The sequence below is a fragment of the Aedes albopictus genome, chromosome 2 (assembly GCF_035046485.1).
Source record: "Aedes albopictus strain Foshan chromosome 2, AalbF5, whole genome shotgun sequence".
NCBI lineage: Eukaryota > Metazoa > Arthropoda > Insecta > Diptera > Culicidae > Aedes > Aedes albopictus.
This window is the reverse complement of record NC_085137.1, coordinates 238,000,256-238,016,537: the sequence shown is the minus strand read 5'-3', so window position 1 is coordinate 238,016,537 and position 16,282 is coordinate 238,000,256. Positions and strand designations below refer to the sequence as shown.

Sequence of the window (16,282 nt, the reverse complement as noted above, 5' to 3'; positions counted from 1 at the left end):
AAAATGAGGCTTGAAGTTGAAAAACACTTTCGCATTTTTTAACTTCAAACCTTATTTTTGTCCATTTGACATTAACCAATCTATGTTTCAACGTTCCATGATCTATAATAGGCTAGTTTTCTGAAAAGTTAATTAAATAATTTCCCATTTTGATCACTAACCTTTACAGGGCGGCGCCTGAAGATGAAGACAACCAGAATTTTCAAACCGCAGAAAATCGCAAAGGTCGCTAAATTTCGCATCTGATAAAACAAAATTTTTGATTTTCTCTAAAATATCATCAAATATATGTACTTATTTCATCTGGTATGTGAAACTACATGGTTCTGGATCAGTGTGGCCTGGTTATTCATCGAATTTGAGCTAATTTTGTTACTGTCATAGTCATTTAGTTTAATGACCATTGGGCGCGCAGTTTATTGATATCCGCTTACTAGGCCTACATTATCACATGTTAAACATCAAATATGTTCATTTTTATTTTTCAGTGCTAGAATATAGACATTGACTAATACACTGTCATGAAAAAAATAGTCATATATATCCCATATTTAGCGTGTAATATTGCCTTGAACTTTTCGCATTTTTTCCTGCCGCACCCTGTACTGTAGAAGCTTGAAATTTTAGACTTGCTATTTTGCAGCTCGTTCTACTTTTAATCAGCTTTGAATACCACCCACACATTTTTAGCCATTAACTGAGCAAATCAACTATATTTGATCGAATATGTGGCAAAAACGGCATAGCCCCAACAAATCCTACACGCATCATCTACATTTTATGAAACATTCATAATTCACGCTTCATTGGCTATAACGTCACCAATTTAACCTTTCCTAGTTGTGACATTTTTTATTCATTGCAAAAGTCCCATTTGCTTAGCCGTTCAATCCAATATTAACCTGTTGCTGCACTGTACTGTATGCACTTCCACTCCATTGTACGTAGGTACGTTTGCTGCGTTGTTGGATGCGCATGGATGCAGCAAAAAGCATCTCTCTCTAGGTACCAACCAGGAGCGATCAATTTCCGGTTTTGTTTCGGACTACTCTTCATATCAAACGAATGCTACTACAGTGTGTAGGGGAACATTCCACAGCACACCGTATCTATAAGAGCAACAACGCATGAGTCGACCACTATGTCAGCATACTTTGTTGGTAGATGGGAGAAAATGGGGCAAAACGGATTCAGGTGGAAGTTGAGAATCGAAACAGGATATAAAAAAGTGCATTACTGTATGAATTTCTTACGTGAGTTTCTACTGAAATAGTATTGATTATTTTAACGAAAACGACAGAAAGTTTTACCCTTGAAAAAAGGCCAAATATAATGTTTTTTTTTATTGAGAATGCCTGGATTCGATTCCTAGTCGGTTCAGAATCTTTTCATTATAGAACTTTCCTTGATTGGCCTGTGCAAAAAGAATCTTCATGCATATGCCTTATTATGCTCAGCGGGGAGGAAATAAAAATGTTCATGTTTACTTAATTACTTAGTAGACGTTGTAAACATTTTCAATTCCCAAAATAAGAAACATAGCTCTAAATGAATAAATTTATACCTAAAACGCAAGCTAAAAAAGCAGACTCTGTTTCAATGGGGTCATTACCCCAGGAGGAAAAATAAGAATTGAAAGTTATTCATGCAGTTTAGCACTTTTCTTCTAGCGATTTTTGGAGTCCTGCTGTTCTGGATCTTCTGTTGTGCAGATGAAATTTTGTTTGGATTAAGGTTTAGACATTCCAATCGATCCATTTCAACACCATCTCCCCAGCCATTCTGCCGGCATCCTTGCCTGTACCAACAGCCTACACACTATCACTCACAGGTCGGGCAGCGCATACCCAGTTCTATGTTTGCACCGACTCACCTATTCTCTTTGTCCAGGAAGGTTGGTTTGCCTTTGGGGACAGGACTGAATCCATCGGGCGGCGGTGCACAAAGATAGCGAGAAATAAAATGGGAAGCAAAAATCGATGCGCAAATATTTATGACAGCCGCCCGGTCCAAACCACCCTTTTTCCATCAGCAGCAGCAGAAGCAGCAGCAGCAACAACAACAACTAACAGCAGGTGAATCAATCTGCTTTCCCCGCAGGTGCAAAACTTTCCTTTCATCTTTGACTTTGACGCCTTCGTTTTTTGCTGCACATTTTTAGTGCCGAAGATAACATAAGCTCTTAGAACTTTCCATTCATTCTCTCGGAAGGTCATACAGCGCCTTGAGGTGCAAACCTACCGAAGAATTTGCCACTGAGTGTTAGATCTGGGTTCAGTTTGGTTTTGCATGGGAGGTTGTTGGGCTTAAAAATAATGTGTTGGCCGGCTGGATGAAGATACCGGATATTTCTTATTTTTTCTCAGATCAGACGACTGCTTTCGGATTCAGTTACTGGCATCCGTTACTAACATAAAAGAATCGATACATGAAAGGATGTCTTTTTGCATTGGAACTGTCATTTTCCTTAGAGGTTTTAGTTTTGAGGTATATATAGTAGAAGTAGTTACGTGACAAGTGAATGTATGAGAAATTTATAGCGATTCCCATTTTTGATGCCACCTACAAAGTGCTAAACCAGAGCTTCCGTCGTCTGCCACCTAAAACGAATAATTCGTGGGAAGTTATCAAGCCAGCTTGACGGCCGGTCGACAACGGATCAGACCTTCGTTGTACGGCAAACCTTCCAGAAAAGCCATGAATACCATATCTTAACGCGTAACCTTAACCTATTCCTCGACTGCAAAACGGCATACGATAGTATCGAGCACACAAAGTTATGGAAAATCATGAGCGAGAACAGCTTTCCCGGGAAGCTTATAAGACTGATGAAAGCAACAATGGATAGTGTACAAACCTGCGCCAGGATTTCGGGCAAATTTGCCAGTTCATTCAAGTTTCAAGCCGGGTTCAACGGCCGGAGTTTCATCTTCTCAAAATCCGGCCAACTTATCAGTTTTGCGAAAGACATGGATATTACTATAATACGGTGGTGTAATGATGAGGAGCGGTATGAACGACGGGTGGTAGTTGCTGCTACCAGTTATATTCAAAACCCGCGACAAGGGCAAGAAAAAAGGCCTTCAATAAGATTTTCCATCAAAGAGCCAGTAGCCCCTCCTACCATCTATCATTAGAGACTGGTGCTGGTGAAGAGGGGAGGGTCACCGATGAGGAATTCGCGGGGATTGCAAAATCCTTTAGCGTACATGAGGTCCCAGGTCCGGATGTAGTTCTGAACCTGGCATTAAGAGCAGTTATTGCAGAGGCTCCTGGGTTGCTCTGTTCTGTAGATGCGCCTGGATGAGAGAGTCTACCCAGAGGTTTGAAAGTGGCAGAGCCTGGTACTAGTTGGGGAAACCATTCGGAGACCCGTTAGCAAATACATAAACCAATATCCTCTACGTACTGTTGGAACACACCGCATAGACGCTCTAGTGCCCAGTTTGGCTTTTGGAATGGGAAGTCTACCATAGACGCTATCTTGTCGGATACAACATCGCCAAGATAGCTCTCTAGCCTAACGGCAAGCTACTGTGCAGTAGTAATCGACTATTGCCGATGCGCTTCTGCGTCCTGGGATATCCGGGTACAAATACAAGATTCTCAAAAACAATTTCCAGAAACGAGTACTAGTTTACGACACAGAAGTGGGTCGGAAGTGCTATCACTTCAGGTGTCCCACAAGGTTGCATCCTGGGTCCGGTGTTATGGAATGTCATGTACGACAAGGTTTTGATTCGGGGTAATGGCTTCCAGTCTCTTTTAATTAAAAACGGATTCTTATGTTTTCATCCGACGTTTCAGACACATTTATTGTGCCTTCTTCTTGGGTGTTGCGACGCCGTGGTAAGTCTAAGAAAGACATTGAACAGGCCTAGTCAGTGAATCAAAATTCACCCATCGCGCAACAATAATGACAATGTCGTAACCTGAATTTGTTGCGACATTCTACCCAATGCGACATAGGTTTGTCCCAACTTGAACAGAATAGGACAAAGATCGCGCACCACGAGTTTAGAGATTTTTAAGGCTTGTATTGTTATTTTAGAGCGGTAGCTTCGAGACGGTAAACACTGCAACGCTTCTGAAGATGTATCATCAAAAAGTTTCGATTTTGGGTTGATAATAATTGATTATTCACGAGTTGAAAAGTACGCAACAAATTCAGGTTCCGTTTTGTCTGCAACAAAAATTTTCGAGATCATGTCATTATCTGTTACCAGTTGGGATAAAGAGTAATCGCCGCATCTTCTTTGTTGCTTGTTTTCTGCCTCTTTTGTCTGACAATTCTCTTCACTGGGCCTAGTTTTGAATACCGCTTGTCGCAGCATAAAGCAACCGAACGCAGTAGTAGTGGTAGGAGAAGAGTTGAGAAAGAGTGAAACGTAAACAGAAAGGAAAAATAAAATTGAGTGTAAATAGTGCCAGTGCGCATATAGCCGAGGCGGTAAACGCACGGGTATTCAGCATGACCATGCTGAGGGTGACGGGTTCGATTCCCGGTCGGTCCAGGATCTTTTCGTAAAGGAAATTTCCTTGACTTCCTTGGGCATAGAGTATCTTCGTGCCTGCCACACGATATACACATGCAAAATGGTCATTGGCAGAGGAAGCTCTCAGTTGATAACTGTGGAAGTGCTCATAGAACACTAAGCTGAGAAGCAGGCTTTGTCCCAGTGAGGACGTTACGCCAAGAAGAGAGAGAGAGTGCCAGTGCGATAAATCGTTGTCTAGCAGAATATTTGTTTTAAACTGCAGCACTATTCGCAGACTATAGTGAGTTAGAAGGTCAGTGGTGAAACGTTTCAGAATCTCGTGGGTAAGCAATCAAAATAAAGCATAGTGCAGAAGCAGTAATATTTAACAAAACCCCTTTCCCAGCAACGGTATTAAGTGAATCAATACGCGCCAAAAGCCGGCAACCAAAATAGGGGAGAAAGGTCAGTTTCGTACACTGTAAGTAGATATTTAGAGAAACCCAAAAGGAGACTTGCCATAAATATTTATGTGAAAATTTTCATTCCTGTTAGGGTAAAGTCGCCAAATATCGACACAGTCTAAATCGGAGAAGAAGTTGGGACGGAAACCACTTCTTGTAAGTATTAAGTTTAGTTTAGTTTATAGATATTGTGTTAATACTTGAAATAAATTTCAGTTTTAAGCATTGCTGAAAAACAATCGGCTGCTGTGAAAATTCTGGTTTCCCTCTCGGGAACATTCTGGTGCATCGGCCGGGAAACGAACCCGGGCTGCCCGCGTGGCAGGCGAGCATTAGAATGGTAGACCACTGAACCACCGATGCTGGCGAACCGAATCAGCTGCTGCCCGTTTGCTTCAAAAGTTGCCTGGAGCGGTCTCTTCTGAAAATTTTCGGCGAAATCGGTGGCCTCACCACGGTGGATGTTCTGAAATTTGACGCCCCCCGAGCAAGAGCCATAGTCAGAATTCCGTCGGATTTTTACGTCAAGTTTAGAGCGGCGACAACACTAACTGGAAACTTTCAGGACATACCGTGCAATTTCGTTGTACATAAAGCGTGTCCGATCCTGCTTGGACTGACCGAGACACATTTGGAGTATTTCAAAGCTAACTGATTGAACACTAGATTCGGAAGATGTCCCTGTGCAAGAGCTTCGGTAAGGACAATGTGATATTTGCCCTCGCCGAGGACCATGCGACACCGAGCACGGTGGAACTGCCGGAACCGGAAGCCAGTCCCGGCCTGATACTGGAAAACGGGGACATCAACTGGAACTGTCCTTGCCTGGGTGGAATGGCAACTGGGCCGTGCGGTGTGGAGTTTCGTGAGGCTTTCTCTTGCTTTCACTATAGTGAAGCACAATCCAAAGGATCAGACTGTTATGATGCGTTCAAAACGATGCAGGACTGTATGGCGAACTACCCGGTGGTATACAAGCAGAACCTACAAGACGAAGAGGACGGCGGTCTGGATTTGGGTGCCGTGCTAGATGAAGATGAGGAGGATCCGGATAAGCAAACGTTGAAACAGGTGTTGGAAGTTAGGTAGCGTTGTGCGCTCGGATAGCGTCGAACCTTCAGGTACGAGTTTGGAGTGTTGGAGAGAGGTAGATTTGTTGGCGTAGGTATGTTGTTATTGAAGAAGATTGAACAATTGTATATACCTGGAATGAATAAAGAGTGTAGCGGTTTCTGATTGAGGTATCAGTCGGCAGCCGTCTAGTTTGATGGAAGTTGTCTTGCGTTCTATTTTCATTGTAATTTAGAAACAGGCATCGACGGAGCTAGCCTCGCTATGGCCTGAATGGCCATGCATTACTAGCCTCCAACAACAGGATGATGAAAAGAGTGCTAACGTGAGCGGTACTGCAGGAGGGCATTCGAGTTCTGGCGCTGGAAATAGTTTTATTGATCCTATGAAGCAGAACGTTAATAAATTTAAAAAAAAAAACGTGGAATAAAATGTTGAAGGCACAATAAATGTGTCCGAAACGTCGGATGAAAACATAAGAATCCGTTTTTAATTAAAAGAGACTGGAAGCTATTACCCCGAATCAACTATCACAGTCGTATCTCTAAGAAACAAGGTTTTGAGGATAAAGCTCCTGGTGGGAGTGACGAGGTCTATGGTGAATCGATCGAAGAAGTGGATTTGACTGATGCCCACTCGATGGAGAAGAGGAAGAGATCCAGGAAACTGGTGAGCCAACAACACTGAGTGAGATGGTGGTTGTAAACAACCAATAGTCGGAGCAGCAGGGATTACAATCCCGGGCCTGACGAACCCCCCAGCTTGCAAGTCACCCGCGTAGTCGCCGGCTGAGAATAGGACTACTAACCCCAATTCATGGTGTCAAGCGAGCCGTGTCGAGGAATAAGTGATCGAGAGGGTGAAAAAGATGCTCGATCGTCAACGGAGCCTGTGGGATACCTGGGCAGTGGGCACCCTCCACAGTTTTTCGTCCCTTACCGCGTTAATCTTAGGCTCTGGCGTGGTGGACCTCTTTTCCCGTGCGAATTAAACAATGACAAAATAAACAAAATTAACCCTCGAGCAGTCGCGTCTTTGACTACCTACAACGACGCACTGCTCACGCTGTGTACCAAAAGCATGCATTTTTCATGGTGCGTGTACTCAGTACACAACGCGACCGCTCCCGGGTTAAAAATCTAGTAGAAGTAATGGTGAGGCTAACCCCATCGCCAGAAGTGGATTGGCAAGGTCTCCGTTAAGAATAAGTGAGGAGGTAGTGGACGGAGCGTGGTTGATTGGGCCATCTACAGAAATCGAGATGGGCTTTCTAATGGAGGTAGCTGTGCAGCAGCAAAATGATCGACTTTGCGTCCATGAACACCAACATAAGTAAGGACCTTAAAACGGCCCACTTGCGCCTTCGGAAGTCGATGGACGATGTCAAGCAAAATCACGAGAGACTTGTAATAACTGCAGCAGCGGCAGATCCGGCGAACGCAAAGGCTACGAATACTACCCAGATGAATGGCCTTTGTTTTCGCAGGAAGCCTAAAAGCAGGGATAGGGTGCTACTCAAAACTCTTTGCGTGCCGCACACTCTGCTACGAGACAGCACAACAAACTAGAAGGAAACGAGTACGCGCAATCGGTTGTGTGTTGCTCGCTTACTTTGCCGCGCGCTGGAGCTCTCCTGTCTCTCACGCTCTGTCGTATGCACTCTCTCGGTGCTTGTCTCCGTGCTTGGCACTTGGCTTGATACTACGCACGATTGGAAAATTTTCGAATCAAACGACCCATCACTTGTCAACCCTTGACAAGCTTAACAACTATGCCGAAAACACAAACTCTTCAATTATTTTATTAATTGATTTTTTCTGTTTGGAGACAAGCGCAGTCCCAAGCACCGTGCATTACTCCCTGCGCCGTAGAGCTAGTGCTGCGATTGCCTCTCGCACAATTACGAAAGCTCTCACTCATACGTCTCTTGTCTCTCGGCAAAATGGGAGACGAGCACTTGCGATTGTGTGAAGCACACGCCTTTTCCGCACCGCACGGTGCATGCCGCCAATCCCTGCCTAAAAGGTGTGGCGGATGCAACTGTTTTTGATAAGTACTCGCAAAAGCGTATAAGGCAGCCGTCAAGTGAGGAGCTGTCTGGCGGTGCCCGCAAGGCTAGGAAAATACCAGCCCCAAAGGTCGGCAGTTAGGAACTTATTTACTTTCAGTCCTGGGCACCCAAGGTGATGCAGAGGGCCGAATTGAAAGATTTCCATCCTGGGCGATTGCTAGCCATCGCATCGCCTGGACCTGTGGCCAGGTCAAATTTCCTTGCAAAGGCCTTGACAGGCGTAAACTGTGCAGGAGATGCGGCGCCGAAGGCCATAAGGCACAAAGCTGCACGAGTCCACCCATGTGTATGATTTGTTCCGGGAAATCCGTTAAAACAGGTACCCAACAGGAGGTCACAGGTTACCCGGCCATCAAGAAAGCCGCAGTAAGCAAATCACAGTGCCGGTAGCGCAGCTGATCCTGAACCACTGTGACGCAGATCAGCAACTGCTTTGTCAGGCGGTTTCTGAGTGGGTGGCGGATATCGCCATCATAGCGGACCCATACCGAGTACCCGCAGGCAACGGCAATTCGGTCGCGGATGGGTCCAGAAAAATGGTGGATATACGGACGACGGGTAAATACCCCGTCCAGGAGTTGGTGTCTACTACCTATGGGGACTTCGCGGCCGCCAAAGTAAACGGGATTTCTTCTGTAGCTGTTATGCGCCTCCGCGGTGGCCGATGGAGCAGTTCACGCAGATGCTGGACTGTATGACGGCCGTGCTAACAGAACGAAGGCGGGTGGTAATACCAATTGACTTTAATACCTGGGCCTTGGAATGGGGATGACGTTCCAGCGGGGTCAGATCCTGCTAGAAACACTGGCCGTACTTGATATCGACTTAGCCTGTCGGTCACTTGGAAAATATTGGCCAGATTCAGAGTGATATCTGTCGTTTCTGTGATACGGACCGTGAAACCTCGGAACATCTACTTTGCAGTTGTGGTGCTTTATACACGCGCAGGCAACCCAAATAGTGGTTGCATGCAACCCAGTGAGATCTGGGCTGCAGAACCCGGTAAGGTCTAGGGGTTTATTAATTCCATTGTTCTTGACTGGGAGACGACGCGTCGTGGCAGAAGCTGATTACTTGACATATGGTAATTAGCTAGCTAGATGCGAATATCAAAACGGGGCATGCCACAAAAGTTCAACTTATTGGACGCAGTGGCTTAATTTCCCATACAAGGGAGGAAAAAAATGTCGGTACCAAGAGTACCTTTGGTCGGAACGATGTGGAGAAGATAGATAATTGAGACGATAGCTACACTCACAGCGACCACCTAGCGGTTCACTACAGTATCGACTACAACAACAGCAGGTAGCGGGTATAGGAAGAGGCGGCTAGGTCTAGGCCAAGACCTCACAGATGGAAGACATTATACTTTGACGAAGGGGTATTTAGGGAGGCGCTCCGCCGTGAGCGAAAGCAGCTACTTGGTTTAGGTGGCGACGAGCTGGTAGCGGTGCTCTCGCGTGCGTGCGATGCGACCATGCCTAGGCGAGATTATCCTAGAAATGGGAGGCCACCGGCTTACTGGTGGACCGACGCGATTGCGGACCTGCGCCGTGCCTGTCTTCGGGCTTGGCGGTGGATGTAGCGAGCACGATCTGTGGAAGGGCGAAACGAACGGCGGGTGGTGTTCGCCGCTGCATAATCTGTGCTACGACCGAGAAAAGGGCAAACAACAAAGCCTGCTTCGAGGGTCTCTATCAGAGTGCCAAAATGAATCCGTGGGGTGATGCCTACAAGATCGTGATGGCCAAGATGAGAGCTGTAATAGCTCCTACAGACCAATCTCCCGACATGTTGGAGTGGATCATCGAGGGGCTTTTTCCGTGTCATGTTCCTAGTCCTTGGCCTCCTATGGTAGGACAACCGGGGACTGGGGCTGAAGATGAGGAGAGGGTCACCGATGAGTAACTTGCGGGGATATCAAAGTGCCCAGGAGTTCCGACGCTGGCCTTCAAAGTAGCTATTGCAGAGGCTACCGAGATGTCCAGGTCTGCTATGCGGAAATGGCTGGACGAGGGAGTTTTCTCAGAAGTATGAAAGAGGCAGAACCTGGTTCTACTGCCAACGGCGGGGAAACCACCCGAAGACCCGTCGATATGTAGACCAATATGCTTGATCGACACGGCGGGGAAAGTGCTCGAAAAGATCATTCTCAATAGAATGTAGAGGCACACCGAGGGTGTAAATGGTCTCCCGAGTAGCCAGTACGGCTTCCGGAAGAGGAGGTCGACTGTAGACGCTATCCTGTCGGGGGAGCCTGAATGTCCAAATATGTGCAGATACCACCTAAATCATCCATGGCCTGACATGAATTGTGTCAAGTAAAAGTGTCACCTCACCATGGGGCCTGCTCGTCCATTTAGACACGCTCGGTATGAGCCTATGTGTCAATCTACCCTTGCTGGAGGAATCCCATTCCCTCTGCCAATGCAGCATGGATGATGTTCTGGCGATTCATCTTGCGCCTCTTATGCCGCATCGCTCGAAGCACTCTTAATCTTCTGCCAGGCCATAGCACTAGCATCTAAAGTCTTCGGTGTCCTTAGAGAATTTCTGAGGGATTTGAAGGCATTTCAAGGCGGTTGAGTGAATTTCAGAATGATACAGGGAGCTACACGGGATTTGCTGGGGCTTCAGAAGTATGTAACGGAGATCTGAGGGGAGTTTTCTGAGGGGTTTCAATGCGTTTCATGGGATTGTACTGCTTGACCGAACCGTTGCATGAGAAAGTGGGAGCATGTACTTTGTTCAAAGTGTTTCAAGTGATCACTAGTTATAGAGTTTATGACCTATACTCAAGGGAGCTCTTGGATACCCGCAGACTTCCTATCGCTCCAACTTAGACTCGCCAGAAACGCACTTCAGGTTTATTTTAGTTAGCTTAAAAACGGAACCATATGGAATGTATATACCAGCTGTAGGCCAAGGAACAAAAAAGGCGATAAGAGAGGGGTTTTTTGTGATGTTGGCAAAGGGTGGAGGAGCACCTAGTGCATGGTACATCAGTAATGGGAGCGTTTTGACCCCAAAACTCCTCCCTTGTGCACGGGCTTGACCAGTTGTGTATCCTAATCCATATACATGGAATCTGGTAACTAAACATTCCATTTTACTAATGTAAAACATGAACATTCAACTTTTATTTCTTTCACATACGTGAATTTCAGGGTGATGGATTTCCAGTGAAGGAGGTCGTACCTGAAATAAAAGAAAAAGAACGTATTATTTATGAAACTATTTAACGCGTTTTTAAACGAAGCGACTTTCTATACATGTAGTGCTCAACCATGTGGTCCATGTTTATCAATTGACTTCAATACAATCAATAGAAATCAAAGAAACATAAAAACCATTTCTATTTAAAGGAACGCTTAGTGCTAGGGCTGGCTTGTTTTGTAATATTTATTTTCAAAGTTTCCACATTTTCTCGTTACACTAAAAATATGTTTGCTTCAGGGACTTTGTCTCTTCAAATTACAAATGTTACATACAAATTACTAATTGTGTTACCTTGTCATCTACTATAGTATGCTGCAAATTGTGAACACATTTGCTTGTTTTAATGATTTTTATGATTTTTTAAAGGTTGAAGCAGTTGGGATCACAGAGACAAAACCAGCATTTCAACTTACCTATTCTTTGTGCAATTCTTCAAGTATAAACATCCGACAAAAGGTAGCAACAGTACAACACTGTCTTTACCTTAGGCATTTTATTAATCTCGTTTATTCTACAGCATTCCATGCTCAATCCCATTCAATATTGCTGCATTCTTGCCTAAATTGAACCAACTGTAGCCTTCAACGCCCCATTCGCCAGAAAATAATATCCAAATTCAATGCATTCCGCGAATACCGTCCTCCTGCCCCGGAAACAAAACCCCATTAGCGTCTCATTATGCCGATCTCTTCCGGGCTTGGAACGAAATCGTAAAAACCCTCAACCAACGAAACGAGCCGACCAGTTTTCCGAACCGAGCGCTGAAATCCCTTCCCTGACATGACGACAGGCCCGCATTCCAAGCATTCCCGCCGCCGCCGCGCCACGCCGTTGGAAATTGGCAGTCAGACACAAAGCACCATCAGGCCGACCGACCGACTGACGATACCGTCCAGTCGAAACGAATCGTACTGTGAATTTTTGGACCAACCCAGCGGAAAACATCTGTTGTTGGTACCACTTTACACGATGAACCCCACGGGGAGTTCAACTCTCGCGTAGATAGTATAGTGGCGATGCAAAGAACAGACAACTTCGGCAACGGTTCACGGTGCATGATGCTACGAATCGCTGGCTCTAGGAGATGGCCATCGGTGGGGAAAGTGAGGTGGTGCTTGTAAGGGGTAAATCAGGACTCCATCCTGTTTCTAAATGTTTTTCAGTATTGAAATTGAAATCTGTCACTTTCCTTACGAAACTTCTGTAACAAATGATTTCTTATCAATACTTGATTGTCATGCTTCTTTTTGTTCCACAGGATTTTTATTTATATTATTGTATTATTGTGTAAAGTTTTAGGTACTTTTTTAAATTTGCTTTTTATATGAAATAATGATCCACCATCTCTGCCCCTTGAAACCTATCTGTGCCTCTGAATATTAGCGAAAAAAAAAACAAAGCTGCCGCCCGTTTACTCCATACCCACTGAGACCGATTCCAGTTAGGAAAAGTTCGATTCAGAATGGCAAAAGTTCTTGCCTTTTGGTAGCCAGCAGCGGGACTCCACCGGACCACAATCGGCACTAACAGCGAGTGATAGACCAACTGCTGCTTCCATATCACCTTCCATGTACCTACAGAATCTGGCCACCAGTCGATTTCAACGAACCGAACCGATGGCAACGATGATGCTGTCGATGGATCGTTATCTCAACGTTTTTTTTTGGTTTCTAGCTCTCCTCTGGGACATATCGCTCCGGTCGATGACGAAGGTTTTGTGGTCATTGGAGCATAACAACCTATACCTTCGACGGCGATGGTGGAGCTCGAACTGATGATGGCGGGGACTATGGCGGTTACACCCTGCTAGCCGATAATTGAAATTCGGTTGGATACGGTCGTCGATCGGGGGGCGCCAGATATTTAGACTTGCTTCTGGTCAAACGAGTGGTTGTCGTGACTTGTTTGGAATTTTAAGGTAGGTCATTATATTCAAATATTAAACTGATTTTCAATTCAATAGTCTAAAGCATGAATTCCCAAACTGTAAGTCGCGACCCCCCAGGGGTGGGGGAGGGGGGTCGTTGGCCTTCATCCAGGAACAGTAGAATATTTTAATTGTAACTGACAACAAATGAGAGAATTTCTAGTGTGGGTCGCGAAAACTACGGCTGTTGGCAAAAGGGGGTTACGCACCTGAAAGTTTGGGAACCTATGGTCTAAAATGTACTATGCTTGGTAAGGTGGCGTTCAATAATCAAACCCTTTGGTATTATTGTAGGTGACTATATGCCAAACAACTTTGTCGAAGACCGCAAAGTGATCCAACGTCTGTGGAAAAAGTTATACCCTAGGTAAAGTGAGGATATACTTTATTGTTGTTTTTCCAATACATGTAAAGAAATAATATCAATAATGAAATCGCAATACTTTGCCTCACTTTGCCTAGGGTATAACTTTTTTCACAGCTGTCGGATCACTTCGCGGTCTTCGACAAAGTTCTTTGGCATATAGTCACCTACAAAAATACCAAAGGGTTTGATTAATGAACGCTTATAGCGCCACCTAGCAGATAAATTTGAAAACTTAAAATTTCTGCATACATTTGGCCAAGTTTTCCCATACAAACTTCAAACGTTATGAGCGCCCCCTTAGGCTTAATTGATTTTGCTCAAATTTTGAACGTAGCTTCTGGGAGTTCAAAACAACTGATTTAGAAGGTAAGACTTGGCATTTTTCGAATTTTTTGTTTTTCATATAAATGTGGGCCACCCTAATGCTTGGTTTAGCTGAATCAAGCTATCATTCTTTGCCAAGGATTATTTTTATATTCGAGGTGCCTTATGACCTAGCTCCTAGCATATGCCCAAGAAAATCAAAAAGAGTTTCTATACGAAGAAACCTTGGACCATACCGTCAATCGAACACATTCTAAACATATACTTGCAACAGACTTTTGCTACATACTTGTGGGTTTACTATTTCGAGATTAATAAAACAAAGTTTGTTATTTGTTTTGTTATTTCTATGAATCAATAGCTTAATTCTTACTAAACTAAACTGAAAATCTATATGGTAAATCGATTGAGTTAGGCAGTTAGGCACGTTGAATTGAAATGAATATTCATCACTCCAAACGATGCGATGACATGCGATACAAGTATCGAAAAAAAAAAATCACACTCCAGATAATATAAACAATCCCTCGCCGAACCATAACTGACAAAACACTCTGACGGGTGGATGGAGGAATGTTAACTAGTAAATTTAACCAATAACAACGATTTCAGTTTAGAAGGTAAGGGCAGGCAGCGGAGGCCATTGGCACTTCCTATACATAGATACTCACTCGTTTTTTCCGCCTCCCGCCGTCACCGACCGGAAAGAAAAGGCTGCACAAAAACACCCATTGTGGTTCATCAATACTGAATGCCTCTGAACAATTTCCAATTTTCCGCGTTTCTCGTTCCAATCCTCTGTAGGGAAGCGTGGGGTAAGAGTGAAATGAGATTCCATGAAAACAATATTAGAGTGAACCTTTTGGTACAGTAAAGGCTGTATAACGCGTAATATTGACCCCATTGCATTGTGATTGAGGTTATTAGCCTCTTCCCAGTAACCCCTAGGTATCCCCCGCGGCACCGACCAAATTTCTAGCAACCTTAAGGGTAAAGAACGGGTAATCGACCCCGGTGAATGCTTTGGTCGTAGGATGACAGAGATGGGAAGATTTGCATCTGCAAGCTTGAGCGTCTGTACTTCAGGAGAAGCAGCTCACAACAGCGTCTGTTGCCTATGGTCGGGGCGGCCCATCATCGTCCGAATGCAACTGAAGGACGTAAAGCTCAACTGTGGACTATGGTCCTCTAGAAAGTGTGGTGGTTGTTGGTGTCTGGCCCTACGGAACAGCTGTAAAAAATGATAGCAACGGAAATTTTAAAGACAGAATAATACGAACCGAGACCAATTGCAACGACCTCAACGACAAAGCAGGACTTTACGGTTAGAAACTCGGTACGTGGAACTGCCGATCTTTCAACTTAAACGTTTGCACGAAACATCTTTTATCGTGTTGGGCGATATGCAGAGGTGCATGATCGTTTGGTGGCCGATCGACGAAATAATGTACAGGATTAGGATCAAAAGCCGATTCATCAATGTGCTTACCATACCTTACCGATCAGGCTAAGGCCGGGAGGCCCAAATGGAGGAGAACGTTCCTCTGGAGCCGACCTTCCGAAGGCCGGGGTGGCCTCTGCTGTACATAGTAGCCGTCTCCATTCCACTCGGTCCATGGCTGTTTGTCACCAGTTCCGCTCTCTGCGTAGGGTCCGCAGATCGTCCTCCACTTGGTCGACCCACCTAGCTCGCTGCGCACCACGTCTTCTTGTACCGGTCGGATCACTCTCGATAGCCATTTTAGTCGGGTTGCTATCCGACATCCTGATGACGTGACCCGCCCACCGTAGCCTCCCGATTTTCGCGGTGTAAACGATGGTTGGTTCTCTCAGCAGCTGATGCAGCTCGTGGTTCATTCGCCTTCTCCAAGTCCCGTCTTCCATCTGCACTCCGCCGTAAATAATACGCAACACCTTCCGTTCGAAAACTCCAAGGGCGCGTTGGTCCTCTGCACGTAGGGCCCATGCCTCGGGCCCATAGAAGACTACCAGTCTAATCAGCGTTTTGTAAATAGTTAACTTCGTGTGACGGCGAACTTTATTCGATTGTAGAGTTCTGCGGAGTCCAAAGTAAGCACGATTTCCTGCCACAATGCGTCTCTGACTTTCTCTGCTGGTGTCGTTGTCGGCGGTCACCAGTGAGCCCAAGTACACAAATTCTTCAACCGCCTCGGCACCGTCGATAGAAATTCGGGGTGGCGGGCGCGGTGATTCCTCCCTGGAGCCCATTGCCATCATGCACTTTGTCTTCGACACATTAATGACTAATCCGATTCACCTGGCTTCTCTCTTTAGTCGGATGTACGTTTCCGCCATCGTCTCAAATTTACGAGCTATAATATCAAAATCATCAGCGAAACT

The 16,282-nt window shown here is 45.1% G+C and overlaps 1 protein-coding gene and 1 long non-coding RNA gene across 2 annotated transcripts in view; both read left to right on the top strand.

Moving 5' to 3' along the window:
- The window catches only part of LOC134287976 (uncharacterized), a 525,221-nt gene that overhangs the window by 192,669 nt on the left and 316,270 nt on the right, over nucleotides 1–16,282 (top strand). The gene's annotated exons all lie outside the window — the stretch shown is intronic.
- On the top strand, nucleotides 5,310–6,031 carry LOC115255990 (mitochondrial intermembrane space import and assembly protein 40-B-like). The gene has a single exon (XM_029854209.2). It carries the CDS (start codon nucleotides 5,618–5,620, stop codon nucleotides 6,029–6,031), a length of 414 nt encoding a protein of 137 aa, XP_029710069.1. The 5' UTR covers nucleotides 5,310–5,617.

What these genes read in the sequence shown, in the direction of transcription:
- LOC115255990 (XM_029854209.2), top strand. Translation starts at nt 5,618, where the DNA reads ATGTCCCTGTGCAAGAGCTTCGGTAAGGACAATGTGATATTTGCCCTC.